Source organism: Hoplias malabaricus, chromosome 11 (assembly GCF_029633855.1).
Source record: "Hoplias malabaricus isolate fHopMal1 chromosome 11, fHopMal1.hap1, whole genome shotgun sequence".
Lineage (NCBI taxonomy): Eukaryota > Metazoa > Chordata > Actinopteri > Characiformes > Erythrinidae > Hoplias > Hoplias malabaricus.
Genome location: NC_089810.1, coordinates 17,465,039 through 17,478,188, shown reverse-complemented (window position 1 = coordinate 17,478,188; position 13,150 = coordinate 17,465,039). Strand labels below are relative to the sequence as shown.

General features: G+C 37.7%; 1 protein-coding gene across 10 annotated transcripts; it reads right to left on the bottom strand.

Moving 5' to 3' along the window:
- Positions 1-1,787: 1,787 nt before the first annotated feature.
- Positions 1,788-12,318, bottom strand: si:dkey-5i3.5 (uncharacterized protein LOC565091 homolog). Of its 10 annotated transcripts, none has more exons than XM_066685755.1 (4): positions 6,288-6,685; positions 4,891-5,175; positions 4,059-4,549; positions 1,788-2,763 (listed from the first exon to the last, which is right to left on the bottom strand). In XM_066685755.1, the coding sequence occupies exons 3-4, from the start codon at positions 4,534-4,536 to the stop codon at positions 2,402-2,404; spliced, it is 840 nt and encodes a 279-aa protein (XP_066541852.1). In that variant the 5' UTR covers positions 4,537-4,549; positions 4,891-5,175; positions 6,288-6,685; the 3' UTR covers positions 1,788-2,401. The 10 variants fall into 10 exon arrangements, with proteins under 10 accessions (XP_066541852.1, XP_066541855.1, XP_066541857.1 ...); XM_066685758.1 differs by having other exon boundaries at positions 4,891-5,061; XM_066685760.1 differs by having other exon boundaries at positions 4,891-5,061; positions 6,549-6,683.
- Positions 12,319-13,150: the final 832 nt, after the last annotated feature.

Below are 13,150 nucleotides of genomic sequence, written 5' to 3'. Positions count from 1 at the left end.
TCGAGAAGCGTTTCGTTCACAAACTAGTCCCGCCCTCCCCTACTCCGATTGGTTCGCTTATATGAGAAGGGGGCGTGGTGAAGTAGCCTAAAATCTTCTGATTGGACGGTCTGACTGTAGAGCTACCGTTATTGGTCGATAACCTTCTCTGTAAACATTTAATTGGTCAGTCTGCACATCAGTAGTCGTTAATTAATAAGTGAAATCCAAAATGACCTGCTATTGTCTTTTTTTTTTTTCAAGAATGAATGTTTAAAAATGAATAAGATTAATAAAAATAAGCACACTGTAGAGGATTATACCAGAGGATTTGTCAGTGCCACTGTAAAGCTGCTTATTTGTAATTATTCTATTTATTTAGCCTGTTGCATAGGTGTGTGTTTATACCCATGTTCTTCATTATACATTGCCTGCAGCAAAGCGTAAACTACGAAATAAAAGTACAATACTTTTAATAAACAGATACAAGATGAAGGTGACATATGAAATCTGGAACTGTCCTTTTTCCATTGGAGTAGTGTAATTTATGTGGATATTAATTACAAACATACATTGCATGGATTGTGTTATGGAAATGACAAATTGGGCAATATTTAGGTTCTGACCAGCAATAATGGACTCATTCGGTGTATAACTGTGTCCTTTTTGCAAAAATCGGGGTCAAAAATCCCTGAAATGTCGTCATATCACGCAATGCCTCATTACATTGAATATTAGCGCCCTCTTGTGGACGGTATCAGGTATTGCCTGATCTCATTTTCCTCGGTTGAGGCTTAATTCTGTCCACAAAAGCACCGTTAGGTTTTATTGAATTTTTACATAATACTTTATAAAGACTGTGATAGAAAATGTTCCTTCTGATAAGATACATCTAAAAGAGGGAGTCAAAATGTCACTGAAACTCGAAACTGCATATGCAACTACAAGTTGTATTATATCTGTGATAAATGTATTTTGTACAGCTCAGTATCCAGTGCACCTTCACAACACTCTTTTTTTTTTTTTTATCACAAATGTTTTTGTTTGTGCACAGAGTGTTCTTTGAGTGAGCATAACAGAAGGTGGGGAGCGAGCTAGAACTGTATAAAAGAGCACTGTGAACTTGTATCTGTACCCTTCAGTTTGTCTGCTGAGGGATCCTCTGCCGGAAGAGCAATAAACCTGTTCTACTCTTTACAAATTCAGCTTCTAACTATATCTGAATTCTTCGAATTATAGTATAAATATTCCACCACCACAAAGACAATAACAGGTTAATTGGATTCTACTGGATAATTTGCTTGAGAATGAAATGTGATTTTGGCCACGGCTGTGTGCCGCACAACAGGAGCCCACTGTCAACTGTTCGCTGAAGGAACGAATTAAGTTTCTAAATAATATTTTTCTACCATGAGATTTCAGGGGCTCTGTTCAATTCCATTTTCTGTTCTGTGTTTTTTTTTTCTAATTGTTTTCTACACAAAACTTCAAAAGACCACAGTGGACAGTGGGTTATAGCCTTCAGTGGGTTACGTAGTATAATTAATGCACACTTGCGTATAAAGGGATAAAGAAGGAAACTAACCAAGACAACCTCTCATACGTCTGAACAAATACAAACCATATTACATTATTAATTTACTTCATATTCTAAACTGCATAAAATCTCCAAATCCATCAATTCTTTTTCATAAACACTTTTCCTCATCTTGCTGGAATTCCAGTAAACTATTCAGGCAAAGCCCACATGCATTTAAACACAAATCGCTCGCATGAACTTCTTTTACAGAATAATTTATTTACTTGGTGTTAAAAAGGTCAACAAAACACTGTAAAATATTAATTGAAATTTACAAAACATTGCAAAGTGTTTTATTTGTTGCCTGCATTAATCTCAAACTATTTCATCTAGTAAAATGCAATCATTAGTATAAGAGAAGACATACATACATATATTACACAAAACTGCTGGAGGTTTGCCTTGTGCCCAGTGATTCCGGGTAGTCTCCGGACACACCCTGAACTGGATAAGCGGTTACAGACAATGAATGAATGAATGCTGGAGTTTTTAAAAGCCTAACGGTAACTGCTGGACTAAGAACAGTCCAGACACTAAAAAACATAAAATAACCAAATATTACTTGCTCTGTGGTGGTCCTGACCAATGAAGAGGCAGAGCAAGAGATGAAATCTGTTCTGTAACTGTACAATTACATATAAATAAAAGCATGAGCAAAGCATCTCAGGAAAGCAGAACTGTAATTCTACAGTAAACTAACCTTATGCATGAAATAGTGAAGTTACTGGTCAATATTTATATTGATGATATTACAGACACTGTTGAAGGTGAACAAAAACCTTTTGTTCAAAACATGTCTTAAGGCACCAAAAGATAATTAAAAATCAAAAGAAAATTAAAATTTTACAATTTGGCTTTCACTGGCATCACTTGGACAGAGTAGAGGAAGTTCTCCAAGATGGATAAGTACTCCTGAGGATGGGCACGCAGATGTCCGGCATGGATAGATTTCTCCCACTTTTTGCTCGTCAGAGTAATGCCTTGTTTCCTCCAGTGCTCTAGCACTTCTTCCAAAGCGTCTGGGTCACACAGTACATCATTCTGACAGAAGAAGAAAAGGGCAGGAGCAGAGACAGGCGTATTCAAGAATGCATCGATTGCCATGTTGAAGTAGTTCACTGTCTGTCGTTTGAAGATGCGGAAATAAAGCAGACTGGCGTGCTTCACTATACCCTCAATACGGGGAAACACATTCTGACTCACACCTGCAACAAAACCACAGAAGACAAAAGGTGGTCAGTGGTACAGTGATTTCTCTATTTTTTCCGACTGGACCCAATTCAAACACAATGAGGCACAAAAGAACAGGCAAGCCTAATTTTGTTGGACTGCAATTGGCTGTAAAGCTTTTGTTTTACATGTAGCAATAATTAGGAGGCAATTATTCATGTGGGCCCCAAGATACTCAGAAAACAAAACATTAATTCAATAATTAATGTTTGGGAGTCAATAACCCCATTTGAATTCGATGCAGCTTATTAAAAGAAAGACATATTGGTATTGCGGTTTAGTGGCTGAGGCGAGAGAGTGAGTGTGCCAGACATATTAGGTCAGTAGAAAGAGGAGTTTTAGATTTGTAGCAAAGTCTGCCACATTCTTGTTGGCTGAATTTGGATTTAGAGGCTCTGTGCTATGGGCAGCCTTGAAGGAACAGTCAGAGGTAGCTGAAAGGCAAGTCAATTGTTGTGGATTTGGAGGGCACAGATTGCTTGGGGATGTGAAGTAAATTACATAACATTACCCTGTGGTGCTTTGAAGAAGTTTAAACGTTTCTTGGAGTCTCAGAGCACCACTGGACATTGTAATTGGTGCCAGTGTGTGTGCCTTTGTTTAAAACAATGCATTCTAATTTTTGGACAAATTTTTCTATCCATCAGTCCATCCGGCCGTCTGTCAGTCCATCAGTCAGTCAGGTCAAATGTCAAAAGTATCTTCTTGGCCTGCTTGCTAGGCAGCCCAACAAAAGTACTCTAAACACACTCATTATTTACATACTAATAGGGCTGTGCCATATCATTTCATTCGCAAAAATATCATCATCATTTTCAAAACAATAAAAACAAAAACAATATTGTGATTTTAGTGATATTCATACTTGTTTACGTAATGACGTCATGCAGTTACCCATAATACAGCATACGTTCTTTACATGAGTCATTTAGCCACAGTGAAATACGGGGGAAAGTGGCTCTGAAATGAAGGAATTTGCTCCAAAAAAGTGGAGTGGCTTGCAAAGGTGGTTTGGTTATAAAATATCAGATGCACAATAATCCATAGTATTATGTTAGAAATTAAAGAAGCGTTTAATATTCTTCATATATATTAAATATTTAAATCAATTCATATTAATAAAGCATTGATATTGTTGCAATAATCTGGTTTTGAAACTGATACAAATATTTTTCAGTGTTTTGTCACATTGTCAAGAACATCGTTATCACCAAAATACCCTGAAATATCATGATAATATTTTAGGGCCATATCGCCCACGCCTACTTACCAATAGCCATGTGTTCCAGTGAACCCACAACAAGGCTGTCATATATTTGCCCTTTAATCCTGCTCATCAAGCCCTGGAAACGATGGGTTTCTCTAGAAATATGAACAAGCAGGTGGGAAAAAGTGTATCCTCCAATTGAAAAGGCATGGACTAGCAGAGGGCGTTGTGAAAACTCTTCACTCTCCAGGAGCTCCAGCAACTTGCTGCCATACTCCAACCCCCAACGAGGCCAAAGGAACAATTTCACCTCTGTCTCCACAACTAAGACATCAAAACCTGTTCTGAGGTAGATGTCAAAATACTTGGCCTGATTCTGAGGTCTGGAGCCCAACCAAGGCAGCATCAGAAGTAGTGGTTTAGGTTGGTCAGATTTGCCAGCAACAAAAGAATTTGCCTCATGGTCATTTGCATAATAGGTAATCCCTTTCCTGATCTTGTGCGTCATTACACCATTTAAGCTAACATCCTTGGAAGACATGACAGCAGGGGACCTACAGATACAGACAGAACAGTCAATAACAGCAAAGCAACAAAAACATTGTTTCAAATAAGTGCAACCAATGTATCAGCTGATGCAATAATTAATATCACACAGTGAAATATCAAACTGTTACATTACATTTCTAAATCACATTAATTTACTGCTGCTCATTGGTAGAGCTGAAGATGACATTTTTTATTACAGTAGCACGAGAAAAAAGTGCCCAATAAGTTATTTAAACTTACCTAAACATGAATACATTAAATTTACTTCAAGTTTATTCATGTGAGTTAAATTAAAAGACTATACTGAAAACAAACACTAAAACATGCTAAAAAGTTTTTTTTTTACAAAATAATTGTCAACTGTGGTGCAGCAGGTAGTGTTGCAGTCACACAGCTCCAGGGACATGGAAGTTGTGGGTTCAAGTCCCGCTCTGGGTATCCGTCTGTGAGGAGTTTGTTGTGTTCTCATGGTGTCCGAGTGGGTTTCCTCCGGGTGTCCCCGGTTTCCTCCCAGTGTCTAAAAACACACATTGGTAGGTAGACTGGTGACCATATGTGTGTGTGAAGGACTGGCGTCCCCGCTTTGTGCCCAAAGATTCCAGGTAGGCTCTGGACCCACAGTGAACATAAACTGGACAAGAGGTTACAGGCAATGAATGAATAAATGGCAGCTGTGTTCAATTTAAATGGTACAAAAAATATATGTGCAATCCCAGCTTAAACAGGTGATGTTGACCCACGCTAACATTAGCTTGGGTCCATTTTGATGTATACTGCTCCTGTTATTCATTATCAGTTCTTTACATTGAACTACATGGACTTTGTCCAACTCCCACATACAGAACTGAAGGAGTAGTCCAGTAAAGCATGTACACCTTATTTAAATATCTTGAATCCTCTCCAAGCACTCAAATGGAATCTGACAATTGCAAATGTTTAGGCCATAATTCCTTGTAAAGAAACTTCTAGACTGATGGTGTGTCTTCCTGTGTGTTCCTGCTCAGGAGATCTATAACTGATATTTCAGACAAGCAAAATGTAATAATTATAATGACCTGCTTAAGAACTATCTACTGAGTGCCAAATCCATGACTCCACCTGAATTTTACAGCCACTCACTGAGTCTTACCACATGTGATACTGCCATTTTAAATGGTATTCTCAAGTGAAATTGCTAGACTATTACATGAGGCATATTGCTAAGTGGTGGAAACCCACATTTCTTTGTAAAGAAAATAATGGCGAAGATACTGAACTAACGCACAGACAGTAACAATAGGTAATCGATGAGAAAATGACAAGCTGCTTTGAAGAAGCAATCTCAGTGTATGTCAGACACGACCCAGATCTGCAACTAGAGATGATTAAAAACACTAAACACCAACATTTAACTCTCGCAAGCCAGTGGAAGAGACCAAGTTATCCACCAAGGAGGCTGGGTGTGGTTGGTTCTTCGTCTCTCCGTTCCACATTAGTGATACAACGTACAGCGTTTACAATTAAGTACGTGCCCGAACCCGCTTCACCTTGTAACATGGAAAAGAAAAATTGAAAACAAAGCCCATTTTCGCACTTTGCCTTCTATAAGCTCGTTAGTCAAACTTCAAAGCTAAATGCTGTTCAATCATGAGCATGTCAATTCATCATGTGAAATAATAAAATGAAGAAACAACAAACTTCACCCTTGGCTGTGTCTGCGGTCACCGGCAAATGAAAACGTCAATAGCAGCAGATATTACATACCTGTCTGTGCTCCGCCTACAAACGAACGGCCTCCACAATCTTATTGACTGATAAAAACAATTTTACTGTAGCTTCTAGATTCCACTACAAACTGGGTCATGATACATTGACCCGGTTGATCTGCTGCTAACATTATCGACGTTTACACTTCAACAGCATTCCAATCAAACCAACAACAATGCAGCAGATTCAAGGGACACGGGGTTCAACGGGACTACACACTTCAAAACAGACTCGCGGGCTCGCTGTTTACTCGGCTACCTGGTGCTGTAGTTGGGGAAATTAGGTGAACACAATTTGCGCTGAACCGCATTCCTACAAATTCCACTGGGGAAGGACAGAAAAGGCGCGAGTCTACCGTGCGCAGAAAAAAGTTTCCACCACACTCCCGTAGCCATTTTGCCTTTCTGTAGGACAGGAAGTCGATGCCAACTATTTCTCCGAATCAGAGTCTGAACCGACTCTACAGTTTTGGTCTCGATTCCACACAGATCAACGCAAATCCTCAGGATTTAGCGCCAAAATATATTATTTCTTCTTTAAATAGACTATTATACGTCGAATATAAGACCAATCATTAGGGTACTGTTCGTGTGTAAGTTGCTATAGTGGAATAGTAAGATTTCTGATTGATTCATTCATTGTCTGTAACCGCTTATCCAGTTCAGGGTCTGGGTCCGGAGCCGACACGGAATCACGGGGCGCAAGGCGGGGTCACTTATTTAAATCAAAATTTTGTGTATTTGGATTATACTTAACTGAATGTTTTTAAACTTGATTTATATTTTTATGGTGACATTTTGATGAAAAAAACAATTATATATATTTAAATAATTCAGATCTCAAACATACAAATCTAGGTCAAAGGTCAACCCTCTAGGGTTCCCAGGAATAGTAAACTTCCACAGAGCGACTAACACAGCTTTAAATAGACACAACGGACTCTTATTGAGGGCGACACAGTGGTGCAGCAGGTAGTGTTGCAGTCACACAGCTCCAGGGGCCTGGAGGTTGAGGGTTCAATTCCTGCTCCGGAGGAACTGTCTGTGAGGAGTTTGCGTGTTCTCCCTGTGTCCGCGTGGGTTTCCTCCGGGTGCTCCGGTTTCCTCCCACAGTCCAAAAACACACGTTGGTAGGTGTATTGGCGACTCAAAAAAAAAAGTGTCCATAGGTGTGAGTGAATGTGTGTGTTGCCCTGTGAAGGACTGGCGCCCCCTCCAGGGTGTATTCCTGCCTTGCGCCCAATGATTCCAGGTAGGCTCTGGACCCACCATGACCCTGAATTGGATAAGCAGTTACAGATAATGAATGAATGAATGACTCTTACTGCCTTCGGACTAGTTCATCTGCTCATAGCTCTTCTGTTATTTACACCAAAACAGACAAAATCTCTGGATTATTAAATCATAAAACCAGAGAGCGAGTGGTTTGCTCAGTATTTTAAAGAAAGTGGCTGGATGTAGAAAAACTACATTTCTGTATAAATGTCTAAATTGATAAAATACTGCTGTATGTAATGGAGGTCCATTCTTTCATTGTTTGTAACTGCTTATCCAGTTCAGGGTCGCGGTGGGTCTGGAGCCTACCCAGAATCACTTGGTACAAGATAGGAACACACACTGGAGGGGGCGCTAGTCCATTGCAGGGCAACACACACACCCATTAACACCTATGGACACTTTTGAGTAGCCACTCCAGCTACCAACGTGAGTTTTTTTGACTATGGGAGAAATCTATTCACAGTCACTCAAAGCAGGACTCACACTCACAACCTAATGACCCTAGACCTGTGTGACAGTGACACATTATTTTGAACAGAGTAAAGGGTTATGGCGCAGTGGACCATAAATAAATAAAAAGTAATTGGTGTTGTGTGGTTTCTGAATCCACTGTAAACAATGGTTAACCCATGACATTTTATCAATTTGATGCATTTATCTCTGCTTCTATCCTGATTTGGACAGAACGCAACTTATATTATTGCGTAAATATAAAAAAAATCAGATTCAAATACTTCTGGCTAAACAGAGTTTTAGGGCCACGGTGCTGAAAAAAATAATAAGATTCAGAGAATAAAGTCAGAATTCTGAGAATATTCTCTGAATAATTCTGAGAAAAATCCCTGATTTATTCTGAGAATAATCTCGGAATAATTTGCTGCATGTATAATGGGTCAGACACAGTGTAATTGTGGAATGCAGTGTGTTGCTTAAGTCATACTATGGTATAGATTTCAGAAATAAACACTCAGTTCTCTTCCACATGAGGACCAGATCGTGATTAGTATTTAAACCCTGAATCGGTGCACAAACCCATGACATGTAGTTTCACAGGATACAATTAATGATCACGATCACGAAATGATGGATCCAGAGCGAGTGGAACGCCATCGTGTTACGGGACTCGTACAATAACTAAAGCCTTATGCACAGCAGTCAGGAGCTGCACCGACGGGGTCATCATGTCGTGTGGATGTGTTTAATAAATAATTCTGCTCACTTCACTGACTATTTATTTCACAGCTCACCCATGTTGCACAGACTGTGAGTCTCTCTGTGTACATATTATAGAACATAATAATCCAAACAGTGTTTTCTATAAATATTGTGATTATATTATCTGAAATATACAGACCTTTTTACTCAAATATTCTGAGATTTTTCTCAGAATTATTCTGAGATTTTTCTCAGAATTATTCCGAGATTATTCTCAGAATTCTAACTTTATTCTCGGAATCTTGTTTTTTTCCCCCCTTTCAACGCCGAATAGTTAAGAAGCTCTAATCTTTTTTTCCATACACTGAAAAATCCAAGCGCACCAAAACGCGTCACCGCAAACCACGTGATTGGATTCTCACCGCTGATAGGTCAGACCTGACTGAGGTGGGAGCAAAGAATGTAAACGCATGAAGATGGCCCTCTGTTCTGGACTAGTCCATTACTCCGATTAACTGCTAAACTTTAACCAATTGTATGTTTGCCTATCTACTGCGTCCAATATTTAAAACACACCCTGGCAACGAATGCCATTTAGCACCGAATTGCGACGTACAACTTATTGTTGTGTCGGATCACATTCTTCGTTCGTTTGGGACCTGACCGAGACCACCTCCGGTCAAGTACCGCGCTCACGCCATCTGCACTTCGCGAAAACGCAGTCACGCCATCTACACTAGGATTTCTTGTGCGCTTCTACATCACAGATTACGGTAGAACGTGTGCGAGCGAGAGGGGGGGGGGGGCTCGCAGAAAAGCGCAGATATTGAAAATTCATATTAAATTAATTTAAAACATAATTCAATACAGTTAATATTAAAAACAGGCCTGATTGGCTAAAGGAACGGTTTGTTACCAGAAAATCTCACTGTTGTATTGAAAAACATGTCCTCAGGTACACAGGGTATAATATTTATGTGCATTTACTGTAAGAATTAGAAGTAATAGGCTTGAAAAAAACTTCAAAAAACCCTATGGATATTAAATTCCATAAAATGGTTAAATCAAACTGTTACCAGACCACTCCACTGCATTCTTGAAGAGCATGTTCTCAGGTACTCATGGTATAATTTTCATACATTTTTACTGTAGGAATATGAAGTAATATTATTTGATGGTTTAATTTACAAATATTGCAAAATTGTGAGAGCTATTAAAGGGTTAAATTAAATTGTTACCAAACAACTTCACTGAAGCCTTGAAGAACATGTTCCAAGGTACTCAGAGAATAATTGTCGTACATTTTTACTGTAGGAATTTGGAGTAATAATATTTCAAATCTCATTAAAATGTAATTTAAAAAAAAAAAATTATAAAAAAATAATTTACATATATGGCAAAATTGTGAGTCCTATTAAAGAGTTAAATAAAATTGTTACCAAACCATTCCACTGCAGCCTTAAAGAATATGTTCTCAGGTACTCAGAGAATAAGTTTTATACATTTTTACTGTAGGAATTTGGAGTAAGAGCATTTCAGATTTCAGTAAAAATTGTTAAATTTGCAAATATTGCAAAATTCTGAGAGCTATTAATGGGTTAAATCAAACTGTTACCAAACCACTCCACTGCAGCCTTAAAGAATATGTTCTCGGGTACTCAGAGAATAACTTTTATACATTTTTACTGTAGGAATTTGGAGTAATATCATTTCAAACTTATAAATATGCTGTTTAATTTACAAATATTGCAAAATTGTGAGAGCTATTAAAGGGTTAAATCAAATTGTTACCAAATCACTTCACTGAAGCCTTGAAGAACATGTCCCAAGGTACCCAGAGAATAAGTTTTATACATTTTTACTGTAGGAATTTGGAGTAATAGCATTGCAAAATTCACTAAAATATTATGTTTAATTTGCACATATTGCAAAATTGAGTGCTAATAATGGGTTAAATCAAAATGTTACCAGATAATTCACAAGAAACTGTCCACTGTAGTCTTGAAGTACATATTTTCAGTTTCCCTGGGTATAATTCTCATAACTTTTTACTCTAGGAATTTGGAGGAATAGTATGGTAAAATTCAGAAAAAATTATAATTTAATTTTATGAATCTCGTAATGTTTAAGACCGTAAAAAGTTTATAGTACTAGGTACTAATTACCAGGGATATGTACTGCATTTACAAAGAACATGGTCTCAGGTAAGTATGTTTTTTTGTTTTTTTGTGTGTTCGGAATAGTAATATTTAAAATTTCCCTAAAAATTATGGTTAGATACAATTGCAGTGTTACCAGGGAGCCAAGTGCAGTCTTTAAAACCTTTTTTCTTAGGTACATTGTGCATACGATTTCATTATCGTTTAGTTTTGGTATTGTGGGTAAAAGCAGTTAATGATTATCTCTTGCTAGTAATTCATATTTCCTGAAAATGACAGTTATAATAGAATTTTAAAAATGTTTAAAAATGTTAAATTCAACAATAAGACAATAACTTTCAAACTTTAAAAACTCTTTTCAAGACTACAGACATGATCTCTAGCATTTTTTTAATTTAACATTTTTAAACATTTTTAAAATTCTATTAATGTAAATTAAACATCATTTTAATGAGATTTGAAATATTATTACTCCAAATTCCTACAGTAAAAATGTACGACAATTATTCTCTGGGTACCTTGGAACATGTTCTTCAAGGCTTCAGTGAAGTTGTTTGGTAACAATTTGATTTAACTCTTTAATAGCTCTCACAATTTTGCAATATTTGTGAATTAAACATCATCAAATAATATTACTTCATATTCCTACAGTAAAAATGTATGAAAATTATACCCTGAGTACCTGAGAACATGCTCTTCAAGAATGCAGTGGAGTGGTCTGGTAACAGTTTGATTTAACCATTTTATGGAATTTAATATCCATAGGGTTTTTTGAAGTTTTTTTCAAGCCTATTACTTCTAATTCTCACAGTAAATGCACATAAATATTATACCCTGTGTACCTGAGGACATGTTTTTCAATACAACAGTGAGATTTTCTGGTAACAAACCGTTCCTTTAGCCAATCAGGCCTGTTTTTAATATTAACTGTATTGAATTATGTTTTAAATTAATTTCTTATGAATTTTCAATATCTGCGCTTTTCTGCGAGTCCCCCTCTCGCTCGCACACGTTCTACCGTAATCTGTGATGTAGAAGCGCACAAGAAATCCTAGTGTAGATGGCGTGACTGCGTTTTCGCGAAGTGCAGATGGCGTGACCGCGGTCTCTCAAGTGTCTCTGTGCGGTTGTTTTGGTTCGCATCCGAGTGCGATTATTGCGTTAACACCTGCCCAAGTGAACCGCACCAAGGGTGAAAACGAAACAGACTTTGTTATAACCGGACTAAAAATTGCAGGTGTGAAGACCCACCATGGGCCTATGTGTTTCACACATATTAAGAATTTCTAAACTAACTTCATTTATCCTATATAGGTACCCCACCTGATTGCAGTCATTTGTCCATCTTGTATCTAGCTCTTCAACCCGTGGGCCCCCACTAAGCTGTGGTTGATACAAGTCAATAACTGGTAGCTTACTGAGTTGGCGTCTGTTACTGAGAACAATAATATCCAAACAATTCCGATTCAATCATTAATCCAGTGACTCCATGAACAAAAGTTCCGTTTGAGTTCGACTCTTTTAGAACACACCTTTCGACGAAATCGGTTCTTCAAGATGACTCGAGGAATAGTGCTCGAAACAACGGGATGGGGCAGAAAAATATGAACCTCGACCACCAAGCAAATTTAGAACGACACACTAACACAGCGACAGATACAGTGAATATTAAACATACAGTTTAAAAAAAATAGATGAAGACGTTTAGTTTTGGCACGGACGATTTATGCTTAAATTGAAACTATAGTAAGTGTGGAAAACCCATGTTTGATGGTCAATATAAATGGATAATGGACAATTAAAAAGTGTAGAAATATAAATTAGTTGCGTTTGATGATAGTATGGCATATATTCAGTATTTTATTGTTATATAGTTTTAAATAGACGTGTTAAAGGTTTACAAAACACTGTTTGCAATAGCTCACTATTACCAGTAGGTGGCGATCTGTAATGAGCAGCAATAGACCGGAGTAAACACTGTATCCAGTAAAGGGGTTTATTACCGGGGATCCGTTACCAGAAGCTCAAGTCATTAGTACCGTGAATATGTATGTGATGTTCTACTGTATGTGTTTTAAAACACTAGTTTCATTGGAACTATCAGAGCTACTTGTTCATGCTGTATCAGAAACCAAAGCTACTGTTCCCATTTAAAATGATTTGCGTGTAACCCACACACCCACAAACACAAACACAGACACGTACAAACACACACACACTTTCCAGAGGTGGCATAATCAAGACCAGAAATTCAAAATCCTCTCCTGAA